Below are 13,407 nucleotides of genomic sequence, written 5' to 3'. Positions count from 1 at the left end.
ACCTAAATGATGTAATTCCTTCCTTCCTCATTGTTCTTAATTCTATCCTCTGAGGCCAAGCTGAGTGCAGCTGATCTCTCCTCCATGTGAAATGGGAAGTCAGCTATCAGGCCCCAAAAGTTTCCCCTCATGACACTTCCATTTCCTGAGCTGTAATATGAGGTGGTTGGACTAAATGGTCATCTTCTAGCTCTCAAACTCTATGCTCCTACTTCAATAAACAACAAAATAAGATTGAGATTTTCTTTATCAAAAATTGATTTGAAAACGAGTTGTCTGCATGGGGGTACATATGTGTTTTTGTGTACTTGAGTGTGTATGTAATTCATATGGGTCCATTTTCTGAAACCATAAGGAGAACAAACTAAAATTTCATCTAGTTTTTAAAGTGTGGCTCAATGAGACTTAGGTTTGGTGCCTTTCTTAGCTTTTCCTTTTTGGCCAACGCATTCCTGGAAACAAAACTTGAGGCATTTCACAGTAATTAGTACAACAGTCAATACAATAGCCAGGAGGAAAGCAACGACATCCAAGGAATGGTACTGGATCCAGTTGAGGTCATGGGCAGCAGCACGTAAATGTGGGGCCCCTTTGTTTCTCATCACAAATTCCACCCAGAACACAGCAAGGTCAAGGGGGCTGATAGGCTGATCTCTGTGAAGAGCTGACAGGTGCATGATGTTTTCCTTGTAGCTAAAAATATTAAAAAATATAGATTAATATGGAAAGCCTCCCATGATGGAGAACTATGACCTCTTTGGGCAGCTCTAGAAGTAGCCAAGCTACACAGAAGCCAAGACCTTTTTTCCTTGATGTTTTCTATTTCTTTCTCAAGGTTATTTGGTCACTCCATAAGAAGTTAGCTTCATAGATTCCAGAATGGAATCATGGTATTACAGAGCTGGAAGGACTGCAGAGGTTAACTGATCAATCCTACTTCCAAAGCATAAATCCCACCTAATACAGCCTCAAGAAGTGATCATTCAGTCTCCACTTTAAGACCTCCAGGGATGGTGGATTCACATTCTTTTGGAGGTGGCCCATTTCCAAAAGGAAGAACTAAAATCATAGATCAGTTTCAGAATTGATGTCATTGATGAATTAATTAATTGTTAAATTAACAGATGGCCAGAAGACACTGACATAGCAAAGGATTAGCTACAGAGAAACAATATCTAAAGGAAGAGCCATCAAGTTGGCTAGAATTTCATGGGTGCTGGAGATGGAAGGAGTCTCTGGGGATTATGAAGTCCAGCTTCCTCATTTGATGAAAGAGGAAACTAAAGATCAGAGAGTAGAAATGGCTAGTCTATGGTAAGAATGAGAGACAGGATTCAAACCCAGCTTTGGGATTTCAGATTGTTATTTTTTACTCAGTATATCAAGCTGGATTTCTTCAGAAGATCTTCTCGCACAAAGAACAGCTGGAGGCAATTGATTTATGCATTAGGGCATTGGCAGAAACAGTTTAACTGAATATCAAACACAACGAGGTAAGTAAAGCCAAAGAAATTAAAGATAGTGTCAGAGAATAGGATTTGAATTTCTGAACTACAGCTTAAGAGCTAGGAATGATAGACTTGACCAGGGATGGAATGCTTCTAATGTTGGCCAAAAATAAAACTCCCTGAAGATTTGTGAATTTGATCAATAGGGCATTACACAGAAAATAGTGAGGGAGGAAGAAAATTGTCTGCATATATCCACAGAGCCAGGTGCCACAGAATTTAGTAGGTTTTGCATAAGAAGTAAAATAATTATGGAGAAGCCTAAGTAGAAATGTGCAGTTCTATTAATTAATGAGATGTGACTTATGAGTAGAATATACCAGTGGAAGGAAATAACTTATCCAATTGGATCAGAGCAGATAAGAGAGGATGAAATAACATTGTATATTCAATTCAGTTCAACAAGAATTTATTGAGTATATATCAAGAAATCAAATACTGTGAGGAAATCTACAAATTGAGGTGGTGAAACATGGTGGAGAGTGACTGGGGAGGATTGATGGAGAAAGAGGCAGAGGCATGGTAGTGGAGGAAGTAAACAGCAGACTGCATGACCAGAAGGAAGAATGATGGTTCCTGAAGTGAATCACAAAGCTAGTACACTGGCAGGATGGTAGAGCAATGGTGCACTTCGGTTACCTGCATACCTTCTAGAAATGTCTTCCTGCATAAGACAGAGAGCTGGAGCAACTCCTCCATTGCCTGGCTGCCCTTTGAAGATGTGGAGTAAATCTCAGGAAGAACCATTCTCTTAGATCTGAATCTGATTAGTGACAAGGAACTTATTGTTGAAATAAAACTTGGGGGGAAAGTGAACATTTCATTACAGTGTCTGTGAAAGAAGAGGAATCTTCCTGGTGCCCAAGATTTTTAGAGAGTGAATTACAGAGTTAAAAAATAAGGGCTAGGATACTATGTATTAAAATTCTACAAAGAAAATCAGCTGAAGAAGGAGAGGAAACTGAAAATATTGAACCAAAATTATTTATTTCATTGAAGAGGAATAAAAGGTGAATTGTCTGAAGAGCCTGATGTGGCTACATAGGGAGCTCATCAACTAACTCAGCTCAGACAATGAAGAAGTGACTGTGCATTAGGCACTGAGTGAGAAGGAAACCAAAGGTAACCAAACACAGGATAAATCATAGTAGCACCCTCAAGGCTACAATAAAAGGTTAACTCAAAGGACAAACAAAAAGGGCTTTTAAAACTGTATTTGGTGAATGAAAGATCAAAGAAGAGACAGGATCAATCAGAGGGTAGAAGAAATGTGACTAGACCATAGTTCATGTACATGTCATATGGACTGCAAGGTTGCTGTCTACCACTCAAGGGTGTGACATGGTGGTCAGAAAGACTGGAAGGGGCTGCCTTGATCCAAGCCAAATGTCTATAATGAGGATGCCTGGACAGACTGGATTAGGAGTCCTGTGCTCAGGCTGGCTACTTAGTTTATGAAAGACACTAATGAAGTCAATCACATGCAGACGATGGTGATCAGGAATGAACGTGAATGTGAATTCTCTGATAGAACTGGGCATCATTGAGCCTAGAGAAGGGCACATTTTAGGGGAGACATGAGAGCTGCCTTCAAGGTATGGGGAACTGTCACATGGAAGGGAGATGAAACTTGTCTTGCCTGGTCCCTGAGGGCAGAAGTAGGAGCAGGGGAGGGAGACATATTGAAGCAGATTTCCAGTTGTCAATTATAGCCATTCCAAGGTACAAGGTAGAACTCCTAGGAGGTCATTAATTCCCAAGTATTTGAAATTTTACCACATGTCAAATAGAACCACTTGTTAGGAAGTCAGAGAGGGTGTTGCTGCTCAGAGATGTTTGTTTTGAATACTTGTACTTCTTTGTTGTGAGGGAGAGGAGTCATTGGAAAGTGACAGCAATGTGCAAAAAGAGCTCCCATAAGCTGTTAATTTAAAATATAATCGAAATGAGTGATTGTTTCCCAGTTTATCTTATTAGTAATCTGGAGTTGCATAAATTAGGTTTGTTCTAAGAAGGGGCACAGCAGCATTAGAGATGTGTGTAGTAAATGGCCATGCCATCCCAATTTGCTTTCTTACCTTTTATCATTGATAATGGTCTTCAGCGCCTTGCTGAGATCATCAGATGTCATTTCAAGGACATTCAGGGTCACTCCTGTCCCTCTTGACTCTATGCATTTAGCATTGTCCATCTGATCTCCAAACAAAGGCATGAACACCATTGGCACTCCATTACACAGCCCTTCATAGACACCATGAGAACCAGCATGAGTGATGAATGCCTGGGTCTTTGGGTGAGCTAGGAAGGAAAACAGAGAAAGAATTCCTCTCCATGACTTGAAAATCTACTAACCTGCAGAAAGTAGAATATTTCACAATCTGAAGGCACTACTAGAAACAGCCACTGTTACTATTATCTATTGTGGGAAATCAGAGCATTTTTTTCTAAAGCATACTTCATTGGTCAAGCACTAGAAAATGCTAGTGACTTGGCCCCTATGATGGTATAATACAAGTTCTGTTATTTGTCCATTTACATGCCCTATGACAGGCTTTGTTTCTTGTTGTTCAGTTGTGCTGTCATGTCTGACTCTTTGTGGCCCCATTTGGGGTTTTCTTGGCAGAGATACTGGTGTGGTTTGCCATTTGCTTCTCCATCTCTTTCTATAGATGAGGAAACTAAGGCAAGCAGGATTGAGTGACTTGCCCAGGGTCGACAGCTAGTAGTAATTGAGGCCAGATTTGAACTCAGGTCTTCTTGTCTCCATGCTCTATCTACTGTATCACATGCCCAAGTCTTAATTCTTAACCATGTTGACTTCACCATCAATAGTGGTGACAATTGTTCTGACCTTTAAAACTTGTCTGCCCATAATCCTCTTGATGACTGGTGACTTTTAGCTACAATTTAGACCCTCCCTATCACTCTATAGCACCTTTAGGGAAACACAATGATTTTACTACAACTAATTTACTTAAAAGCCATTGTTGTAAAGGTAATACCCCTATGTGTCAGCTGGGCCAATCAATATTGGATTGAGTCATTTTGATGTCACAACAGCAATGCTTTCTTTTTATTGCAAATTTGGGCAAATAGTGCTTAGGTTAATTGATTTCAGGAAAATTGACCTCGAGCCATTATCATGCTTATTACTTCCCAACTGTTGTCCTTTTCCTGAATCACATCTATGGACCCAGAAAGGAGTGATCAAAGCCAACTACTGGTTGCCCTATCTGACCCTTTCCACAGACCATGCCCATGGTCAGAGCTCTCAGAGCTCCAGAGCTGAAAAAATCAGAATCTTAGAATTAGTCCACCTAGTCTGACCTATTACCACTGATACCTATATCTTTTTTTTTTCCGGAAGCAAGTCTTTGGATTTCCATGGACTACAAGTTTGAGTCAACCAAAAGCTAGTGCAAATTCACAGTGTACTACTAAATGCTGCCCGAATGGAACATTGTGCTCTGTGCAGAGTGCCACACTTTAGAATGGACATTGATAACCTGGAAAGCATCCAGAATAAGGTGACCTGGATGGCAAATACCTTGAAATCCATGCTATATCAGGAATGATAATGGAAATGGGGAAATTGAGCCTGGAGAAGAGAATGCTCCAAGGAGTATATGATACCTGTCTTCAAATATGTGAAGGATGGCCATGGGTCAGTGGAATTAGCCCCTATTGCTTGGCCCAGAAGGCTAAATTAGAAACTGTGCAAAAAGACATTCAGCCTTGATGTCAGGAAAAACTTAATAATAATGAGACTATCCCAAAGCTAAGTGGAATGAATACCTTGGGACATGGTGGGTATATCTTCACTGGAGGTCTCCAGTCAAAGAAAAAATGATTTCTTGTAAGGGAAATCATCAAAAGGATTCCTACAGAGGTCTCAGTTAGATTAACTGGCCTTGAGGGGTCCTTCTCAGCCCTGAAGATAATTACAATAATGCTTGTACCTTATCAATTAAAAACCATTAGAGTTGTCCCTGGTTCTGTCTACTAATGGTCACTTGGGTATAGTCTACAGGCACCACTGTATCCTCACTTTGACATTCATACTTCATCCCTCCTACCCCCGCCACACATACCAAGCAGATCATTCTGTGGAAGCCATTTCACAAGTTTGGTGTTCTTGGCTAGATTAGATGGTGGTGTTCCAGTGTATCGCCACAATACCTTGGGAGAGCAAAAAGTAAAGAATTTGAGAAAAGCCCATGATGCTGTTTCAGGCTAATAGGAGAAGCAGTGACCACTAAGGACTTGAGGTGAATGAGCAGAGCCTTCAGCCACTCCATCAAAGATAAAATACATCCTTTGTTTTAGGCCTATCTCCCATTTGTGCCCTTTGGAAAAAATATGCCTTTTTGAAGCGGGAAATCAAATGCCTTGGTTAATTGGCTAGTTTCCGGAAGGGTCTTAGCTTACAGTTGTTCCTTGCTGATATGGTAACCCAGGTCAAAGTGACCTGGAGAAGTGTTAAGATAGAAAGAGTTACAACCGTACCTCTCTCTCAAGATTTTGGAATTAGGCATGTTATAGAATCTGCAGATTAACTTGATCTAAATTCCTTTAGCATGGATCCCTGACTCATTCTACAAAGCTTTGTTTTTTTTTTTTGCTTTGGGATGAATGTCATTTCTAACTCACAAGAAAGAAGTATGGTGTTTTTGAAGTCAGTGGACCTGGGTGTAAAACCCAGATTTCCACTTGATTGATACCTGTGTAATCTTGGAGAAACCTCTCTGGGGTTTTCTCATCTATAAAATGAGAGAGTTGGGCTACAAGGCCTCCATAATTAGAATGAGGCCCTTCGGGGGCAATATTCCACCATTAAATTGAGTAGTCATATTACATAAATGGTCCAAAGTATTTTGAAAATGCAAGAGAATAATTTGTAGGATTTAGGGGTGGGGTATATTGGGTAGAGAGCAGGAGAATTAAGGGCTAATCCTAGCTCTGTTATTTACTACCCGTGGGACAGTAGTTAAGTTCTTCATCTCTCTGGGCCTCAGTTTCTTCATTTGTAAAATGGGGGAAGGTTGGTTTTGATGACCTCTAACATATCTTCCAGGTTCAAATCTAGACATCTATGATGCTATTCAGATACTTAATCCATCCAACAGATACCATAATGTCCAGTTGGATATTTTTACTAAACAGTCAACTTTTTAGTCCTATTCAAAATGTATCTAAGAAAAACAAATATCCAATAAAGGCTGTTCTGTGCTACTTTTAAAATTCACTTGTAAGGAGGATAGTTAAGTGAGCTTTGGCTAAACTCAGTGGAACTTGAGTGGGAGGTAGAGGAAGAGAGCTTGGCAGCGAAATTCCAAACCCCAAGTCCTAGTAAAGACAACCCATTTGGGTCCTGGTGGCCAGGGATTATTAGGTGTTGTCTAGGGACATAAAACAGCAGCAGAGTGTTGTCCTTACTGTCTGAGGTATTGTGCCCAAAGCTTCAGTGATTTCCATGGCTTTGGTAATTGGGATTTCTGAGATCATAGAACCCAGGGAGAAGACCACAACTCCATGTTCCCCAGAAGCATTCAAATAGGCTTCAAATTCCTAAAATAAGAAAAAAACCATCTAATTTAGCGAATATCATACAATCTGTGCACAATTTCCTTCTCTGAGCCCAGAAAAAGCCTGGATCTGAAAAAGAAAAAAAGCAAGCAATGTAGTTAAAGGGACAGCAGACTGAGAAAGATGAAATCGTAGTCAGTGAAAATCTGATAGATGCCAATTCCCTCCCACAATGACTGAATAAACTCTCCACAAGTCAACTATTCCCTTCTACTTTTTTTGTTTGCTTTTTTAATATTTAAAATCAAGTTGTTTTATTCATGCTCTCCCCCCCTCTCCATCATGGCAATCAGGTACCAGAGCCCACTTATATGTAAAGTTGATGAGGTGCTCAGAGGAAGATGAGGCAAACTTACACTAGTGTTGAGTTGTTACACTTTACAGCTTCTCTCATCCTTACCACAAATCCCTGAGGATGAGGAGTCCCCTTTTTAGATGAAAAAAAAATTGGTTTCAGAGAAATTAAGTGACTTGCCTAAAGCTACTCAGCCTGTAAGTGCATAAAGTCCAGTCTCTGTTCCCGGACAGACCCCACTCAAAATATTCTGAATATTTCATAAGGGAGAATAACATGCTAGAGCGTGCCAAATACCAGGATGATGAGAAACCTGTCAATCATGCCGGGAGAATGAATCTATGGTACTAGAAGTGTTTTGCCTTGAAAAGGTTGGGGAACAAGAGGGAGGAACAGGAGTAATAGTTATCTTCAAACACTGAAAGGAGAATGATTTCTCTTGCTCTTATTTCCCCAAGAACCAATGAATTAATAAAGAATCACTTCATAAGCAGTCACCTCATGACGGGCGCCATGTTGGGTCCTGGGGTTGGAAAGAAGCAGTCTCTGGCCCCAAGGAACTCAGATTAAACCAGGATGGAGGGGAAAGTTTCCTTGTATGTGAAGCATTGGAGTTGTTGACTGAGGACTTGGGTTTGAACTCCTACTTTCCACATACAAGGTTTGTCATGGACAAGTGACTACCCTATTTGCATTTCAGATACCTCATATCTAGTAATTATAGCAACAACAATAATGGTGATGATGATAGCTAGTACTTCCACTGTGCTTACTATGTGCCAGGCACTGTGCTAAGTAAGGTAGAGTGAGGGGGCTTGGCTAAGTGAGCTATTCAACACCATCTTCCTTAAAACTTCCTTCAGTTCCAAAAAACCCTGCCCAGCTTTCTGCCCACCTGTCTGTCTCCCTGCCTGTTCTTGCCCCAACCTTCCCCTCCCTGTCCCTCCCCCTGCCTGGCCCCACTCATCCCCTCCCCTCCCCCTGCCTGGTGCCACTCATCCCCTCCCCTCCCCCTGCCTGGTGCCACTCATCCCCTCCCCTCCCCCTCCCTGTCCCCACTCATCTCTTCCCTTCCCCCTGCCTGGCCCCACTCATCCCCTACCCCCCACCCCCAGCCACAGGTACCCAAAGTGCAAGGGGTAGCTCAGCTTGGTATTCACATCTCACAGATTTTTTGTGATAATGAAAGGAGTATATGGGTGGTGACAGATGCTAAACACCTGAGCCATGCTGCACAAAGGTTATTTAGGAATGAATCGTGCAGTTCTAGCTTGAAGAAGACTGAGAGACCCAAGCTAAGTGAAGACAGCTATCTTCTCTGGGGTGATGAAGCAGTCAGGGTAGGGGCCAGGGTCTGGGCCAACTGCTTCTTCCTCAGTGCTTAACTGGGTGCCTGGCACTCAGGATGGCCTCAATATCTGACTGGATGAAGAGGGGGCTGGGGGCACTTAGTAAGCAGGCAGAGAGAAAATGGGGATTGGAGAAGAAGCCCCTACTATAGAACACACAAAAGGAAAAAGGGTACGGCAGAGGCTGAGATGGATAGAGAGTGTCATGAACATGAACTTGGACAGATTTTGGGAGATGGTGGGGGATAGAATGGCTGGTGAATTATGGTCCATGGCATCACTAAGAGTCAGACATGACTTAACAACAACAAGTACAATCTTGACACCAAAAACCAAATTCAGTAAAATGTCCAAACTATTTGCATAAAACCAAACATGCATGCACAAGCAAATAATGCCTTCAAGGCAGGAGAGGAGAAAGCTCCCATTGCCTCAAAGTGCCTGAGCTAAGGCAGCACCTACTAGGAAGGCAGCACAATGGGGAGTGCTGGCAAGGGAATCAGAAGACCTGGGATCTAATTCTTGCTCTGGTCCATACAACTTTAGAGGTTGTATAATATCTGATTCCCAATTGTCCATGTGAAAACTGAAATAACACCTCCTACCCAATTACTTCTTCAGGTTATTGACAGTAAAACTAAGTTTACATGAGAACACCTGCAATAAAATGTGGAAAGCACAAGAAGATCATTAACTAAGCAAATTCTCACATTCAGGAGGCTTAAAAAAGAGGGAGGAGGTTGATGCAATACTCACCAGAGATAATGGTTTTGTGTAAGCACAGTTTATTCCCCCAATGAAAACCATATTGGGCATGATTGGCCTGGGAAAGTCCATTACAAAATCACTTCTCAGAAGCCAAATGGAACCATAGCTCAGAAGGTCCATAACAGTCACCTCTCTCTTTAGCAGTTCAGAAGCAAGATGTGCATATGGGGAGTACACGAAATCACAAAGAAAGAACTGAGATAGAGTAACTAGCATGTTTTTAACTCTCTGCAAAAATGTCATGTGATCCGTGCTCTCTGAGAACCCTCGAGGAATGTAAGAAGGAGGATTGGGGCACTGTGTGGCTGTGTTGGCAATTTCATCTTGCCCACCTGGCACACGATATTGCCTCAAAGTAATTATTTTAGAAGGTTCGGGCAAAGTGATTGGATCCATCTTGATTTTCCCCACTAAGACTGCATTAATGCCCATTTTCCTCACAGCAAATTGGTATTTCCCTTCGGGTAAATTTAAGGTCATACACTTCAATATGTCTATTCCAATGATGTATTCGGGAATAGGCACAATAACCACACTATATTCTTTCTTGGGCAACTGTCCAATTTTCATCATTAATTTAACTTGCCTGGCTGATATTTCAGTCCCTCCTAGTCCTGTAATGGTAATAGGAGTTCCATGGCTGAACTTGTCTGGATTTCCATAAATAAGGGTGGCCTCGGCCCCAGTATCTGTTAATGCCTCAGTTACCGTACTTGACCTATTTTTCCAATATATGGTCAAGTTAATGTGAGGTCTGCAATCCAGCCTGTGTATTTCCTTAATTTGGACTGGGGCTCGGCCTGTTCCCTAGTATTCCCTTTCATGTGATTCACTTGGGTTTGAAGGTTCAACATCTGTAGCATTTGCAGGAGCAGTTCTTATTTCCCTATCTCTCCTGTTATCAAGTCCTTTATCTCTATACATTCCGTACAATTCATTGGTTGGAATGCCATCTATCATTTCAAAACCTACCCCTGCTCTCAATAGAGCAATAAACATTTCTTTCCTTGTTACTCTCCTTTGGCGCCAAGTTTGCTGGTTATTCACCCTTCTCTCTCGAGGAGATCTATCCCTTCCCCAGTCACCTAAGTCATGTAACTGTAAAATCTTATTTATCAGTGTTGTAAGACGGCTCCCTACTTCTCCAAGTAATAAATTCAAAATTAGTTGTTTATAAGCAGGGGGAGCTGTCCTAATTATTAAATTCCTATGAGGCAGTCCCATTGGATCATTGTAATATTTGTCTGCAGTTCCTATCATAATGGCAGTCTTCACCACCTCCTCCTTTAGTCTCATGATACAATCTCTAAGTGGGTTTGAATCCCATCCTCGTCGCCAAATGTATTAGGAGGGCAGAGTTTATAATCTCAAAGAGGATCATAAACATGTCTGAAAGGTTCGGAATCGCCGGATATAAGAAACTCTCAAAGTAGAAGGCAGAAGAATCAAAACATATATTTAGGCTCCACAGTAACCAACCCATGAACCAGCAACCCCATTTTGATATATTGATCAAAAGCTTCCAGGCCCAATAAGTACGCCTTGAAAGAGTAACCAGGAGGCTACAGAGAAGCATGATTGCATAAAGCAAAATCATGCTTCCCCCTCTATGGTAAAAAGATTACCCACTGGCCTGAAGTCCTTGTTCAGCTTCCTCCCGTAGGTCAGCTCTGCCACTGGCAGCTCCTGCTTCAGCTGTGGCTGTGGTTGTGGCTGTGGCTATAGCAGCCTCTGGCTCCAACGGGAGCTGCTTTTAACCATCCAGCTTCTGCGGGGGGTGTAAGGTACGCCGGGGGAAAGCACAGGTTCTTTCAATCTGCTTAAGCAAGGTGAAGGGGTTGACCAGGAAAGCACAGGTTCTTTCCATCAGCTTAAGCAAGGTGAAGGGGTTGACTGGGAAAGCACAGGTTCTTTCCATCAGCTTAAGCAAGGGAAGCAAGGTGAAGGGGCCGACAAGCTTACTCCAGTCCAACATACAAACAGTATTCAGTTCAGGGGAAAAAGCCAAACTAGTCAAGGGCACTTGTTGACTAAGTGCTAAGGAGCCCATTTTTGGTTGCCAACACAGTGGCATCATAGTCTAAACTGCACGGCAATCCATGCAAAAAGTAGATAGCAGGCAAAGAGAGATATTTGGCTACAACTGGCCCACATGGTAGGAAAGGGTCTGTGAAGACAGCATCAAAGTGGTTGTCACCAAGATGGGTCATCAGCTTTTTGTTGTAAACCAAGTGTGAGCAGGCAGACAGAAACAAAGTTGTGGCATTTCTTACTTTCTCTATTGTTGTGAAAAATTTTTTAAAAATGGTAATTTCTCAAAAATTTCATGATTCCTCTCACGAAAGTAGGACTCCAACTTTCCCCTCTTGGAGGGCACTGGGTACTGTATGAGGGTATAAAATGGTGCTTCTTTGATATGTAGAGTCACTGCAGGGGCAAGCACCACAATCTCATGTCCTCTTCGTTGCATCTCTTGAAGGACCCCATGCATACTAAGCCAATGACTGCCCTCCTGTGGAACTACCAACAGCTTGCCCCCTTCTGCAAATGCCAAGCAATAAATCCAAAGGAGTAGGACATATTGAGGTTTCAGTCTTCCAGACATATCTTCACCTGGCTGGCATCACCTAGTACGCTGGAAATACTTTGTCCAGTACTTCTGCTTCTGCCTACTTCTCCTACAGAAACTAATCTAAGTTAATATTTAATCAGGAAGTCAAACAATCATTTGAAGAGAATGAGAAATTTGCATGGAAGAAGTTAAAGAGTAGCCAATAGTGGGGATTTATTGCATCAAAAAGCATTGTGTCATCCGAGGATATTCACAGTTCCCCCATTTTGGCGCATTCTCTGTGTCCCCAACTCCTCATCTGTGAAATGAGGGGGTTGGGAAACAAGGCCTCTAATCTCTAGATCTGTAATTGATGTGTCTGGGATCCTAAAACTGAAGTCAGGTGCTTACCAGAGACCTTGTTTTATGGTATTTCCTTCCCTCAGCTAGAGTCTTAGAGTGGAGGAGAGAACACAGAAACTGACCTCCTTTGGGAATCTGTATACTCCACACTGACACATTCCATGTAGAATCGTAGAGGCAAGCTGATTGTGAGGGTGCAATGAGATCATGCACATGAAAGCTCTTAGAAACTGTCATGGGCTACATAAATGTCATCTATTCTGATTCACCCTATGCTACTTATTCCTATCTCAATACTTCCAGCATCCATGGAATTTCACTGGGATGAGCATTTCCTCTACCAAAACAGATTGCAATCACTATATACCTTAGAAGGTGGTCTTTAGGAGTTGCTGTGGGCACATAATTCATCCTCTTGTAAAATGGTGATGAGTCTCTACGAATTTAGCTATGCTGCTCCTCAGGTGGCAGACATAGTTCCGGGCTTGCACATGAGTCTATTCAGCTTGGATCCTCTTGCTAGAGTTTATTCTTTATTGTAATGTTCTTGGAGAGTTCAAGGACAAAACATTGGGGGAGAGGACTTCAGAAAGTAATAACTTTAAAGAAAGGAGTCAATCCAAATTCCTCTTATTCATAGGAGGAAACAGCCCCAAAGAGGAAAAGTGAGGTGCCCAAGGTCCCTCATGTTGTAAATGGCATAGCTAGTAGTAGAACCAGGTCTTCAGTTTCTATTGTAACATGCTAATATGAGTAATGGCTTAAACACCCTGACTTTTCTACACTCTACAACCTCCCCTCACACACCCATAATTGCAATTATGCCTAGGGTTTAAGGCTTCCCCATTTAGAGAGAACAAAGTCAATTTGCATCTTTTCCCCTAGACCAGTTCCTATGAAATGATGCAGCAAATATATCCTCTGAGGAAAAGAAAAATGAAGCATCCTGATCTAGAGGGAGAAATCGGAGCCTTCAAACTTCTAACA

At 41.9% G+C, this 13,407-nt stretch overlaps 1 protein-coding gene across 1 annotated transcript; it reads right to left on the bottom strand.

The window, feature by feature from the left end:
• Positions 1 to 308: 308 nt before the first annotated feature.
• Positions 309 to 12,111, bottom strand: LOC118858257 (UDP-glucuronosyltransferase 1A1-like). The gene is given in 7 exon segments (XM_036768742.1): positions 309 to 693; positions 3,587 to 3,806; positions 5,600 to 5,687; positions 6,945 to 7,076; positions 9,495 to 9,813; positions 11,580 to 11,817; positions 11,820 to 12,111. Coding segments are annotated over 7 exon segments (1,587 nt in total). The 3' UTR covers positions 309 to 395.
• Between the last annotated feature and the right edge of the window lie 1,296 nt (positions 12,112 to 13,407).

The sequence above is a fragment of the Trichosurus vulpecula genome, chromosome 7 (genome assembly GCF_011100635.1).
Source record: "Trichosurus vulpecula isolate mTriVul1 chromosome 7, mTriVul1.pri, whole genome shotgun sequence".
NCBI lineage: Eukaryota > Metazoa > Chordata > Mammalia > Diprotodontia > Phalangeridae > Trichosurus > Trichosurus vulpecula.
The sequence above is the reverse complement of the archived record's forward strand: the minus strand, read 5'-3'. Positions and strand labels throughout refer to the sequence as shown.